Raw genomic sequence first — 15056 nt, 5'->3', positions numbered from 1 at the left:
ATTTTGTGTATTCTGTATTGAGTAATTGAAATGCCTGAGTCATGTATTTCGACACGGTAAATATTCAGATTGGTTAGTGCTGATGAATTTATATTTATTTAACTTTCAAAGAACATTTGAGAAAAGTTAGTGTAAATATCATATAAGTATTCCTTGGTGAATTACATGTAAAGACATAATGAGTCTCTGCTGGAGTTTTTTTTTATTTTGTACTTCAAAAAGAACAAAGGATTTTTATGTGTGGAACTTTTTTTCTTTTTGGTTTGTTTTGCTGGGATTTGGGCTTCAGAGTATAGATTTAAAATTTAAAGCCACAATGTAACAATTAAGTTTATTTACTGATTATTTAAAGCAGTTAGTTTAAGAAAGTGATTGAATATGCAAGGTAGAAAAAATATACGGTCTATAGGAAAATTTGAAAACAAAAAAAAAAATACAGCTTTCATTGTGGATGTCTGCACTATTATGTATCTATTGAAGTGAACACGCCCAGGATATTCTATAAACAGCTGCACCAGGAAAATTAGGGAAGAGATTGCTGTTATTAGTTTGACTGGCAGTTAATGGATAGCCTAAACAGTGAACACTAGTTCGTGCCATATAATTTAGCACAATCTTCTCTAGTCTTTAGATAAAGCATGCAATTAGAACTGCAGTGACGGTTGTGAATTCATTTAACATTTTGCACTATATTACAATTTGATTTTTAAATGAAATTTACTTGGCCATGGAATGTATTAAAATCCTAAACAACTTAGATTGATAAAATTGGTTTCTCATGCTGGCTAGAAAATTTAAATGATTATTAATGAATAAATAAAGATGCCAGATACAGCAAGTATTCCCAATAAGTATCATTTCATCAAAAATCATCTTTTTGTCCTTTGAAAATGTGTTCCTTCATGGATTTCTTTTATTAATGTTTGTTTTAAGTCTTTTTGTTGGGACAGATCTTTCCAAAATAATGAAGTGTGGAAATCATGGTGGATTAAAATAGTTCAGGTTGCCTGGTACCTAATGGAAATAAATAATTACAATGAGAACATGCAAGTCAACTAATATCATACTTACAGGTGATATGTTATAATACGATTGCTTTTGTTTTATTAACAGAGAGTAGAAATACGATTTGCAATTTGTTTTTTTTTTCTTTCTAAATTTTTATTTAAATTCTAGTTAACATATAGTGTAATATTGGTTTCAAGAGTAGAATTTAGTGATTCATCACTTAAACACAACACCAGTGCTCATCACAGCAAGTGCCTTCCTTAATACCTGTTACCCATATAACCCATCCCCACCCACTTCCCTTCCGGTAATCCTCAGTTTGTTCTCTATCATCTCGGATGGTTTGCTTCCCTCTCTTTTTTTTTCCTTCCCATATGTGCATCTGTTTTGTTTCTTCCACAAATGAGTGAAATCCTATGGTATTTTTCTTTCTCTGATGGACTGATTTCACTTAGCATAATACACTCTAGCTCCATCCACGTCGTCACAAATGGTGAGATTCTTTGTGATGGCTGAGTAATACTCCATTGTATACATATATACATCACATTTTTATCCATTCATCATGGATGGACATTCGGGCTCTTTCCATAGTTTGGCTATTTTTGTTTTGTTTTTTAAAGATTTTATTTATTTATTCATGAGAGACAGAGAGAGAGAGAGAGAGAAGCAGAGGGAGAAGCAAGCTCCATGCTGGGAGCCTGATGCAGGACTCAATCCTGGGACTCCAGGATTATGCCCTGGGCCAAAGGCAGGCGCTAAACCGCTGAGCCACCCAGGGATCACCCTTTTGTTTTGTTTTTTAAAAGATTTTATTTATTTAGTTGACAGAGAGAGAAAGCACAAGCAGAGAGAGGAGTAGAGGGAGATGAAGAGGTAGGATCCACACTGAGCAGGGAGCCCAATGTGGGGCTCAGTTCCAGGACCCCATGGTCATGACCTAAGTTGAAGGCAGACAGTTAACCAACTGAACCACCCAGGCACACCCATAGTTTGGCTATTATTGATAATACTGCTGTAAATATCAGGGTACATTTATCCCTTTGAATTGTATTTTTGTATCCTTTGGGTAAATACCTAGCAATATAATTGCTGGGTCATAGGGTAGTTCTATTTTTAACTTTTTGAGGAACCTCCAAACTGTTTTCCAGAGTGGCTACACCAGTTTGCATTCTCAGCTAATTTGCAATTTGGATGGAAGAATTAGTTTCTTCTAAATTTCACTTTTATGCAGTAGTTAGTACACTTTCAGGCTCCCCTTTGTAATTCTCTCTGCCTCCATGGATCCTATATTTTCAACATTTTTCTCCCATACAAATTATTAATTCTTTTAATAACAGCTTTGTTGAGATAATTTACCAGAAAATTCATCCTTTAAAAATGTAATTCAGTGTTTTTAATATATTCATAGAGATGTGAAACCATCACACACTGTCTAATTTCAAGATAATTTTGTCACCCCAAAAAGAAACCTCATACCTATTAGCAGTCATCCCCCATCACATTTTGCCATTAATATACTTTATGTTTCTTTGCATTTGTTTATTCTGATCATTTTATGTAAGTGGAATACATTATATGACCTTTTGTGACTGGCTTCTTTCACTTAGCATAATGTTGTTAAGGTTTATCTATGTTGTAGCATGTATCAGTATGTCATTCTTTTTTTACACTTGAATAATCCATTTTATGAATGTACCGCCTTTGGGTTACCCACTTATGAGGAGACAGATATTTGGATTGTTTCTACTTTTCGACTACTGCGAATAATACTCTTATGAACATTGCTGTGCACGTTTTTGTATGGACATAGGTTTTTAGTTTTCTTGGGTATATACTGAGGAGTGGAAATCCTGGTTCCTGATGTAGCACTATGTTTAACCTTTTGAATAATTGTCAAACAAGTTGGCTGCACCTTTTTACATTCCCACCAGCAATGTGTGAGGGCTTCAGTTTCTCCATATCATCACCAATACTTATTACTGTATACCCTTTTGATTATAGGCATTCTAGTGGATGTGAAGGGCTATCTCATTGTGGTTTCAATTTGCATTTCCCTAACGACTAGTAATGTTGAGAACATCTTGTCATATGCTGTTGACCGTTTTTGTATATCTTCTTAGGAGAACGGTCTATTCAGATCCTTTGCCCATTTTAAAATTGAAGTGTGAGATAAACGTTTAAACAGATTAAGTGATATAATGTGAAATTAGAAGTCAGTATAGCCTGCAGCTAAACTCAAAGGAGTTTTGGTCATTTCTGACTTGGAAGAAAAAAGGGAAGTGGTGTCAGGAAGATTTCATAGAGATAGTTACCTTTCCAGCTGATGTTAGGCATTTACTAGGTTGAAAAGGCTCAATTGGATATTCTAAGCAGAAGGAACTGCAACAAGTTCAGTAGGCTGTATGGACAAGCATCACAAGAAATGAAGTTGAAAATGATGGTGTGGATACATGCAAGGTCTTATATGCAGTGCTCAAAAGTTTGTACTTTAAACAGTGGGAACCAATTGAAGATACTTTGAATAGGAGAATAACAAGATCCATTTTATGTTTTAATGAAGAGATGCTAGCCCTAGTGGTTGACTCTTGGTGAATGGTCACATTGAAAAAATAAATTCTGATGACAGTGCGGAGGTAGTTTGAAGGATAGTCCACACAAAAATTATGTGGACCTGATTTAAGGTTTATAAAAATGAGGTTGGAGAAGAAGTAAGGGAGAAGGCAGGGTCTTGGGTAAATTTCCTAGTTTTTTATAACCAGTGTCTATTTAGATGATGATACCATTCACTCCAACAGGGAATATAAAAGAAATGAGTAATATTAAAGTAAGAAACAAGTTTAGTTTTTGACATTTAATTTGAGATACCTTTGAGATATCTCTATGGAGATAATCGTTGAATAATTGACTGTCTAGTCCATTGTGTGGAATAGAGATTTGGGATCATTAGTGTACTGATGCAGAATAATAACAGCATATATATAGTATTTGAAATCTTGGAAGTGAACGAGAACATAAAGAATGAAAAGGATGTAACCTAAAGAATACAAACATTTAAAAAGGTGTTAAAGTTAAGAGCAGACTTCACCATTTCTTAGCTATGTTGCTCAGTTTCTTTATACATAAAATGAGAGTTATACTAATATATACGCTAGAAAGATACAGCAGATGATCCAAGGGCATGAGATTTGGAGGCATTCGCCTGAATATGCATCCTGGCTCAATAACTGAGTGACTTAACTTAACTGAGTGACTATTGCCAAGTTACTGAATCTCTCTAAGGCTCTTGGCTTGCTAGCCCATTAAGTAGAAATAACAAGTGTGCCTACTGTAGTGTTGTAATGTGAGGCAAGTATCTAAAGTGAACAGTGTCTAATACATAAGTGCTCAAATAAATATAAGCTACCATCATTGCTACTCTTTCTTTAGAGGCTCTTGTGGGGACTAAGTGCTTGGCAAAGTATAAAGTGCTTAGCAAATATGCCTACCACAGATTTTAAGAGCTTGATAATTGTTAACCAAAAGATGGGCACAAAATATGAAATCAGCAAAAGGGTCAGAGAATTATCTGTAGAGGGAGAGTAGAAGAACTTCCATGAAGTCAAAGGAGACAGAGTGTCAAGAAGAAATGAGGTAATCATTTCAAATTCTTCAAAAGGTCCAAAAATAAGCCATTGGGTTCATTAGTAAGGAGGTAATTGACTCTATGAAAAACAGTATTAATAGGGAAGTGTGGATGGAAGCCTTATTGTTATGGATAGAATGGTCAAATGGAGGTAAAAAGGAATTATTTATTTTGAGACTAGAACTCATGGATAACTTTTCTGCAAAAATTATTTAAACTCATATTTTGCATACACCAAAGTGAGCTTCAGGTGGATTAAAGAAGTAAATGTAAAAAATAAAATAATGACGAAAGTAACAGGAAGAAATAAATGAGTAGGTATTTTTTCTCTAGATGGGGAAAAACTTTGCACAAAAGCCAAAGAAGTATTTATAAAAGAAATGGTTTCTCTATTTGTACAAAAGATGTTAAATATGTTAACATCCAGAAAAAATAAAAGCATTTCAATATTCTTCAAAATCTTAACCATATAATTTTTATATGACTTAGTATTTCCTCATCTAGATACATCCCTCCAAAATTGAAACAGATTCAAAAGAGATAACCTGTATGCATTGTTCATTGCAGTATTACTCCTGATAGCCAAAAGGTGGAAACAACCTAAGTGTCCATGAACAGGTTGTTAAATAAAATGTGCTGTAAGTATACAACGGAATATTCTCCAGCCATAAAAATAATGAAATTCTAATACCTGCTCTAACATGAGTGAGCCCTGAAAATAATTTGCTAAATGAAATAAGCCAGATACAAAGGACACATATTTTTTGATGCCATTTAAATTTTAAAAGCAAATTCAGAGATTAGTAGATTAGAGTTAGGAGCTGGTTGTACAGTGGAATCCGAGAGTTACTACTTAATGAAGACAGAATTTCAGTTTGGGATGATGAAAAAGATTTGGGAATTAAAAAAAAAAAAAAGATTTGGGAATAGATAGTAGTGATAGTTTAAAAACCTTGTAATTTGCTACTAAACTGTCACTTAAAATGATTAAAATTGCAGTTTTTTGTTAAACATATGTTACCATAATAAAAAAATAAAATTCGTTTTAAATTTTTAAAAAAAGCACTCCATAGTCTATGAAGAAATATTTATAAGAAATGTCTTATAAATCATAAAGGTAATAACTTTTAAAAAAGTTTTTATTTAAATTCCCTTTAGTTGACATACAGTGTTATATGAGTTTCAGATGTACAGTATAGTAATTTAACACTTCCATACATCACCTGGTGCTCATCACAAGAAGTGCACTCCTTAATCCCCATCACCTATTTTATCCATTCCCTTACCCACATCCCCTCTAGTAACCATTGATTTGCCTTTCTTCCCCCCCCCTTGCTCATTTGTTTTGTTGCTTAAATTCCACTTAGTATAATACTCTCTAACTTCATTCATGTCCTTGCAAATGGCAAGACTTCATTCTTTCTTATAGCTGAGCAGTACTCTGTGATACACACACACACGCCACATCCTCTTTATCCATTCATCAGTCGATGAACCTTTGGGCTGTTTCCATAGTTTGGTTTTTGTAGATAATGCTGCTCTAAACGTTGGGGTGCATGTATCCCTTTGAATTAGTATTTTTGTATTCCTTGAGTAAATACCTACTAGTATTGAGTAGTATTTGCTGGGTTATAGGGTGTTTCTATCTTTCACTTTTTGAGGAACCTCCATGCTATTTTCCAGAGTTTGCATTCCCAGCAGCAGTGCAAAAGGGTTCCCCTTTCTCCACATCCTTGCCAACACCTGTTGTTTCTTGTGCTTTTGATTTTAGCCATTCTGACAGGTGTAAGGTGCTATCTCCTTGTAGTTTGGATTTGTTTTCCCTGATCATGAGTGATGTTGAGCATCTTTTCCTGTGTCTGTTGGCCATCTGGATGTCTTCTTTGGAAAAATGTCTATTCATGTCTTCTGTCTGTTGTTTAATTGGATTATTCATGTTTGGTGTTTTGTCTGATTGCTGTGGCTAGGACTTCCAGTACTGTGTTGAATAACAGTGGCGAGAGTAGACATCCCTGAGTTGTTCCTGTTTTCCCCACTGAGCATGATGTTCACTGGGTTTTTCATATAGGGTCTTTATTATGTTGAGGGTTGCAAGGAATAAATCCCACGTGATTGTGTTGAATGATTCTTTTTTTGTATCATTGGATTTAGTTTGCAGGTATTTTTTTGAGAATTTTTCCATCCATGTTCATCAGGGATATTGGCCTGTAGTTTTGTTTTTTTAGTGGATTCTTTCTCTGGTTCTGGTATCAGGATAATGCTGGCCTCATAGAATGAATCTGTTTTTTGGAATAGTTTAAGAAGAACCGGTATTAACTCTTTTGTAAATGTTTGGTAGATTTGCCTATGAAGCCATCTAGCCCTGGACTTTTGTTTTTTGTTTTTTGTTTTTTTTAGTTTTTTGATTATCAATTCAATCTTTGCTGGTTATCAGTCTGTTCGAGTATTCTATTTCTTCCTGTTTCAGTCTTAGTAGTTTATATATTTTTAGGAATTTACCCATTTCTTCCAGGTTCTTAGTATTCAAATAAATGCAAATTAGAATAACAACAGCATTTTTCAGTTCTTAAATTGTTTCTCATATACACCCTTTTATCCTCTGCTGGTTGCATTATAAATTGCTAATGACCTTTGCGGAGGGCAGTTTGACAGTGTATATTAAGAACCTTTAAACATGTAATGTACTTTTAGAAATCTGGCCTGACACAGGGTTTTTTGGTGGTGGGGGGCTGGGGTTGTTTTTTAAGTTAAAGTATACCCAGTGTGACATTTGAACTCATGACCCTGAGTTCAAGCATTGTGTGCTTTTTCAGTTTAGCCAGCCAGGTGCCCCTAAACATACAATGTTTTATGTACACTGAGGTTTATTACAGTGAAAAATGGAATTTACAAAGGGACTATTTCTCCATTTAAAAATGTGTTTCTCAAAAATAAAAAATACAGGTATGATGCAATGTCAGCTATGAATTGTTTTATACAATGAACATTTACCTTTTTTTTATTAAAGAACAGAAGGTGAATAAGTAGAGTTAGTGAATGGAAACTCAAGTTTGAGCAGGTTGGCTCTGAAACGGAGATAGAAAATGGGAGAAGTAAAGTACTGTAAGAGGAAAGAAAAGCATAGGAGAAATTTGATAGACTACAGGGAAGAAACCAATAGGAATATAAAGGTTTTATGTATCTGTGTAGCTGTGTATACTGTCCTTTAGGCCACTGCAAACGTTGAAACTGTGGAGATCCTTTTAAGACTCAGATCCAGATAGTAGTGCCTAGCTTAAAAACTCTCCCAAGTGTATTTGTCTTTGATGAGAGAAAAAGACAAAAACGAGAGTGAGAGTGGGAGGTGGCAGGAAAAATGAAGAGAGAAAACTACATTATGAACTGTGAGGACATCAGTCATTAAGGTTATTAGTCTTTGGGGAATTTTAAGGGGGAGTCTGATTGTTGACATCTAATCATATGTGTTCCTAATACCCATTTCTTTGTAATTTTCTTCTGGGTTAGCATATGGCTAATAGGATTTTCGACTAGGTATTCAGCGTTGATAATACATTGATATTAATGCAGATAATGATCATGGTTTTCAAAAATAGTAAACTGATTATTTAAATAATTTTCTCATTTAGGGAAGAAAAGACTGAACAATTGTTGGACTGTAAACAAGAACTTGAACAAATGGAAATAGAACTAAAAAGGTTACAACAAGAGGTTTGTACCTGAAACTTTTATTATATGGGACCAATAAGTAATTGGAAATTGATTTTTCTGCTTATAATTTATAACCTTTACCTTAATGTTTTATGAGGTTACTGAAGCTTCTGTTAAAAACTGTTGGAGCCCAAACTGGAAATCAGTCTTTGGATTTTCCTTTTTCTGTGTCAGTGCTATTCAAACTGCTGAAATTCAAAAGAGTCTCTTAGGGCTGGAATAATTCAGGTTTCTTTTTTTATGTATTTGGCTTCTGTGGGCGTGAAAGCTGGAACATCTCAACTGTAAACTGTGCTGCTTTATGTGTATCTCCCTAGGCCTCTGGTCTCAGATAGTACTTTACATTAATATACAGATGACAGAATGCTTTTTAATTTTTTACTCTTTTCCTTTAAATAAGATAAAAATTTTTACCTTTCAAAAATTACTTTTATTTTACTAAAGCTGTGTGGTTTTTTTTTCATCTTGAACCAAGATTGTTTAAGAATTCACTTTTTTAATGTTTGTGATGTTTCATTTTTATTTGAAGGTAGTGCATGACATCGTCTTTTACCCATAAATAATAAAGATTGTGGTGGCACTAGACTATTATTTCTTCTCCTTACTTCCCCTAACTTGCTGTTTTAAATGCAGGAACCTAAATTGGAACCTTTCTAGAGGAATGAGACTGGGAATCCTAATCTTCATTTCTATATATGCTGTGGCTGCTATTATGCTGCTTCTTTGTAGCATGGTTTTTTTGTATGTGTACTCCCTGTAAAATAGTGGTTCTCAATCTTTTTGGTCTCAAGGCTTTTTTCTACTGTTAAAAATTAATGAGGATTGTTTAATGTGGATTATATTTACTGTTATTTTCTATATTTGAAGTTAAAGCTTAGAGTTTAAAAAATATTAATTTAAAAATAATATTCAACCTATTCCATGTTAACATAAAAACTATATGCTTTATAACCATTATTTTCCAAAAAAATTAAAAGAATGATATCTTTTACATTTTTGCATATCTCTTTTTTTAAATCATTTTTTCAATCTCGTTAATGCCTGGTTTAATTAAAGACTAAGTTCTCATATGTTTTTACATATCTGTTTTTGAATCTATTATATCACATGCCACGTAGCCTCAAGAAAACTCCACTGCGCCCTCGTGAGAAATGAAAATAAAAAAACAAATAATGTTTTAGTATTATTACGAAAATGGTTTTGACCTCATGAACTGGGATGCACAGATGTCCCTGGGTCATACTTTGATAATTTGTTCTAAAAGATTATGAGAGAGCGTTTAAAGGTTGAATTTTTTTATGTTTGTCTTAAATGTTATTAAGATAAACACTAATCATATGCAATTAATCATTCACTTGAAAGTTTAGAAAAACTCAACAGGATTTTGGTATGTTATGACATATCTGGATAGAAACACAATTTCTCTAAAGTAACTAATGAGCAACTTTATTAATACAGTTTGCTTCTTCTGTGTTTTCACTATCCTGCATTTTAAAGTTAAATTTTGCACCTTAAATTAATTGCACATGGTTATGTTAACTAGACATTAACCTATTTTTAAAAATCCTGAGTAGTTTTTATATTCCTAAGTAATGATCATTATTTTAGAATTTGTTTGTAAGCATGTTTGTATTTACATATAAACATATTTTAAAATAATTTACGTTCCTGATTTTTTAAAAAAGGCTTCATATATCTTCCCATTTTATTTCATTTATTTTTAACAAGATTTAACTCATGTAATTTTTATTGTATAAAACTATGTGATAGCCACAGTTGGATCCTGAGTCCTCTGCCCGGAGATTCTGGTATCGGTCTGTACAAAATGGTTAGTGAATTCCTGGTAGGGAAACTTGATGAACACGGCCTCTTCCCAGAGGTAGAGATGGGATAGCTATAGATCTTAGAAATGGCCTCAGAAGTTGCATTGGTGAAGCTGCCCAGGTTGGTAGTGCAGCCCCTGGCCAAGGTATAGCAGTTGTCAGTACTGGCCATCATCAGTAGCTTTTTTATATCTGTTCATTTTAAAAAACAGCTTAATTGAGATATAGATTACATACCATAAAATTCACAATTTTACTTTTTTGGTTTTTTTTTTTAGTTAATTGAGTTGTATAACCAGAGATTATCAATTTGAAAATAGAGAATAATATTTAAAATACTAGGGGTGCCTGGGTGGCTCATCTTTTGAGCATCTGCCTTCAGCTTAGGTCCTGATCCCAGGGTCCTGGGATTGAGCCGGGCCTGGGACTCTGCTCAGCAAGGAGTCTGCTTCTCCTTCTCCTGCTGCCCCTCCTCCCTGCACACTCTCTCTCTCTTTCTCAAATAAATAAATAAATAAAATCTTTTAAAAAATATTTAAAATGTTAATATTTATTTATATTTAGAACATGAATTTGCTTTCGGATGCTCGTTCTGCTAGAATGTACCGAGATGAATTAGACGCACTTCGAGAGAAAGCAATCAGAGTGGATAAGCTTGAAAGTGAAGTCAGCAGATATAAAGAAAGACTACATGATATTGAATTTTATAAGGCAAGAGTTGAGGTATGTTGCATAATTTAAACTGTTCATAATTATTTTGTTTAAAAGTTAGGTTTTTCAACATGCACTTAAAAATGCATGTAGTGAAACTTAAGAAACTTTTGGGAATGCTGAACAAATTATAAATACTGAGGTGCTTATTTAATGGTAGATTAGCATATTGCTTATACTTGTAAAAAGGGATCTCTGGACATTATTAATTTTATGGAACTGTTTGGAGTTCTTTCATTCTTTTATTTAGCATTATAGGTGAGGAAGACTTGAAGTCCTTCCCTCATAGTCCAAATACATACTTCTACTAATTTCAAACTTGTTTCTATAATAAAAGCAAAGCATGTTTCTGATCATTGATAAATTCTGAATACTAAACTAAGATTAATGAAGGCACTCTCTCCCCCTAATATATGTATGTATGTGTGTGTGTGTGTGTGTGCGTTTGTGCGTGTGTGTGTAGAAAAGACAATTCCTTACTTAATGGTTGCAGTTTGGTGTTGCAGGAGGTTGAGTTTGACTGCAAGAATTTGACAATCCTTGCTTCTACATTCTGTTTTTCTTTCTCAGTTAATTTCTTCATTTCTGCAAACAGAGGAGTTTCATCAGTTTCAGTATGGTGATAAGAAAGTAGTAGTATGGAAAATCAAGAAGTGAAAATATTTTGAGACAAAGTAGTTAGAACATTTTAGCCTGAAAGTTACCAGAAAATAGGCCCAGTAGATAGCAAAGACAAGGTAGCTATTAATTCTTTGCCATTTATTTAAATGTTATATGTATGGAACTGTTAAGAGATCCTTATAAATGCCACTGTTTTAATATACTTTTTTTTGACTTTATAAACCACAGGCATATGGTTTAGCAAGACAGATTTGTGAATACATCATTAAAACATACATAGATTTTAAGCATTTTCTCAAGATGCTGATATGAAATATTTATTGATAGAGTCTTGGTTTATGATCTGTGTGAGTCTTAGCTCAAGTATTGGTATTTTACTCAAAAACCCAACCCTTCACTTTCAAGTTATAGTTTAAGTAGAGAGAAATCTTTAAATCTATTTCAGGAAAGGGCAGCCCTGATGGCTTAGTGGTTTAGCGCCACCTTCAGCCCAGGGCGTGATCCTGGAGATGAGTCCCATCGATCCACGATCGAGTCCCATGTCCAGCTCCCTGCATGGAGCCTGCTTCTCCAGAACTCTGGCTGTATCTCTGCCTTTCTATGTGTGTCTCTCATGAATAAATAAATAAAGTCTTTTAAAAAAAATCTATTTCAGGAAAAAAAGATTAGCCCTGATTCTATGAAGATTTGTGTCTTAAATAGCAGGAAGATTACTTGTATTTTGTTCCTTATTCGTGTGACTAAGAAATTTAAATATACCCTGACAATTTTATGTGAAATTATAGCAGTGTTACTCATCCTAGTATAAGTACTAAGTATTATGTTTGCATAATAGCTTAACTTCTGAGGGAAAAAAATGAAACCAGGAAAAACATCAACTGTATCTCTCTTATTCAGTAGCTTTCACTCTTGCATAAAGAACTTTTGATAAAGACAGCTTAATGTCTTATTTCACAATAAAGGTTTTTTTTGTCTTTAAGAGCTTTGAAAAATTAAGAGATATTAACATATTTGTGATAAAGGCTATTTAAAATTTCTGTAGGAATTAAAAGAAGACAATCAAGTCTTATTAGAAACAAAAACCATGTTGGAAGATCAATTAGAAGGAACTAGAGCTCGTTCTGATAAATTGCATGAATTAGAAAAAGAGAATTTACAACTAAAGGCTAAACTGCATGATATGGAAATGGTAAGTACTGTAAGGTTGATGTTGCATGGCCTCTAAGGAAATCTCTCAGATCATCTGATTTCCCCATGACAGTGATGACCATCTCCTGTGGCTTTAACAGACAAGAGGTAGCTAAATAAATTGGATACTTCCGATTCTTTATAAAAACAGGAATAGTACAAATTTCTGTTTTTGTTACAGAATGGTATTCATTATTCATTTTGTCTTTTTTTGAAAAAAAAAAAAGAAACTCTTATTAGCTATTATGTAAGCATGCCTTTAAAATATAGAAATAAAACTATTTGCTAGGGGTGCCTGGGTGGTCAGTCAGTTCAGTGTCTGACTTTGGCTCAGTCTTGATCTGAGGATCCTGGGGTTGAGTCCCCATGTCAGGCTCCTTGCTCAGCAGGGAGTCTACTTCTCTGTCTCCCTCTCTCCCTGCCCCTCCTTCTGCTCCTGCATGCTTGCTCTCTCTCTTTCAAAGAAATAAAATCTTTTGAAAAAATTTTTAAAAACCCTAGTTGCTAACATTTAGCATTGAGTCAAAAATCATTTACTCTATTACTAAATATATTGAAATACTTGAAGAGTTTTCAGTGTCTCTGAGGATTGATCACTTAAAAACGATATCAGACAGGGTGCCTGGCAGACTCAGTCAGTGGAGCCTGTGAACTCTTGATCTTGGGGTTGTGAGTTTGAGCTCCATTTTGAGTATAGAGATTACTTAAAAATAAAATCTTAAAAAATGGGATATGAGACTCCTGATCAAAATAGTGACCAGTATTAATAATTATAACTGATTATTATATAATTATAACTGATTATTTTATAAACTGAAAATTTTAAGGAACTCAGAATTTATCCTATTTTTTATCCTCATATTTTTCAATTTCTTATAAATAAAAGTTATAAAGTAATAGAATATTTAGCTTGAAATTGTACTGTTAGCTTTCATTTCTCTTCCTATTCCCTGATAATAAAAAAGGAACGTGATATGGATAGAAAAAAGATTGAAGAATTAATGGAAGAAAATATGACCTTGGAAATGGCACAGAAACAAAGTATGGATGAATCATTACATCTTGGCTGGGAGCTAGAACAAATATCCAGAACTAGCGAACTTTCTGAAGGTACTCCCAGTATTTTTTTGTTTACGTGAAGTTGTATTTATGCTTATGTTTTCTTTCTTTCTTTTTTTTATGCTTATATTTTCTGATGTTTTTAAAAAATTATTTATTTTCCCCTGCTGGAGATGTCTAGGAGGCCAGATATCTCCCTAGGTATGATTACACAGATTAATATGTTCATTTCCATGTTCCTGGGTCTGGTCCTTATCTTTGCACATCTTATAACTCAACTTTATGAACACAGTAACAGATTTGATCAGTTGTTTAGGTACTGTTTTGTATTAACATCTCAGGAAGCTGGGATGCTAGTTTATTAATTTCTTTAAGGAAAGAAAGCTATCCACTTGATAGAAAAGTCATATTAAGCTGGTCAGCCGGTTCTTTAACTATAGACAAACTTAAACGGGAAGTTATAACATGGGAAGATTCTTAGGTCAGTATGTAGCCATGTAAAGAAAGTTAAAGATCTTCATGGCTACTTTCATCAATATATATACTCCATTTTAGCCCTATACCTATCAACCAGTCCAGCCCAATTTTACCCTAGAGATAATGAAAGACCCCCCAGATAAGTTTTTTTTTTCTTTTCTTTTTTTTTTTTTCCAGATAAGTTTTTAACTTTTGTGTCCTTTTTCCTTGTTTGGGTTATAGGTTTGAGTATACTAATACTGATTTACTTTATTGAAGTTATGCCCATGTCCCATTTATTTCAATTAGATTAGTTCTATAATTCCTCAGTTACCCAATGTTAGCTTATTTCACTCTCTTTATTTCTTTCCAGATACTTATTAAGCATCTACCGTATGTAAAATACTATACCAGGCCCTGAGGATATAGTGGAGTGAGGTAGACATAGGTCTGAGAGAGCTTATAGTCTGGTGCTTACAGAATAATTACTTCTACACATGGCTTGTCATATTTATTACCGTTAGGCTTTTGATAAATTTACACATGGGAACCTAATTCCAAATACTGGGACCCCATGTAAATTCACTACACAGTGATAATACAGTGAGTAAGTGATAATACTCAGCCAGTGAATTTGCTGAGATGTGTTACTTAAAATATTTGTGGAACTTTTTAATTGTATTTTTTGTGAATTGAGTTATTAAGAAAATAATTCAGACTTAAATGTTTTCTACTACTAGTTAGTGTTATACTGTTAAGAGTTTCTTCATCTGTTATGTGGGACCAATAATGGTATGTACCTTGTACATTATTGCCAAGATTGAATCATTACTACTTATGAAACCATTAATAAAATA

The 15056-nt window shown here is 33.5% G+C and overlaps 1 protein-coding gene across 6 annotated transcripts in view; it reads left to right on the top strand.

Annotated features, from left to right (window-relative positions):
* Positions 1 to 15056, top strand: part of CCDC88A (coiled-coil domain containing 88A) — a 132630-nt gene that overhangs the window by 63090 nt on the left and 54484 nt on the right. For all 6 annotated transcript variants that reach the window (XM_072742093.1, XM_072742092.1, XM_072742091.1 and 3 more), the window contains exons 9-12: positions 8260 to 8341; positions 10729 to 10887; positions 12539 to 12685; positions 13650 to 13794. In XM_072742093.1, the coding sequence (XP_072598194.1) occupies positions 8260 to 8341; positions 10729 to 10887; positions 12539 to 12685; positions 13650 to 13794 (533 nt within the window). The remainder of the gene's footprint in view (positions 1 to 8259; positions 8342 to 10728; positions 10888 to 12538; positions 12686 to 13649; positions 13795 to 15056) is intronic.

The sequence above is a fragment of the Vulpes vulpes genome, chromosome 16 (genome assembly GCF_048418805.1).
Source record: "Vulpes vulpes isolate BD-2025 chromosome 16, VulVul3, whole genome shotgun sequence".
Taxonomy (NCBI): domain Eukaryota; kingdom Metazoa; phylum Chordata; class Mammalia; order Carnivora; family Canidae; genus Vulpes; species Vulpes vulpes.
The sequence above is the reverse complement of the archived record's forward strand: the minus strand, read 5'-3'. Positions and strand labels throughout refer to the sequence as shown.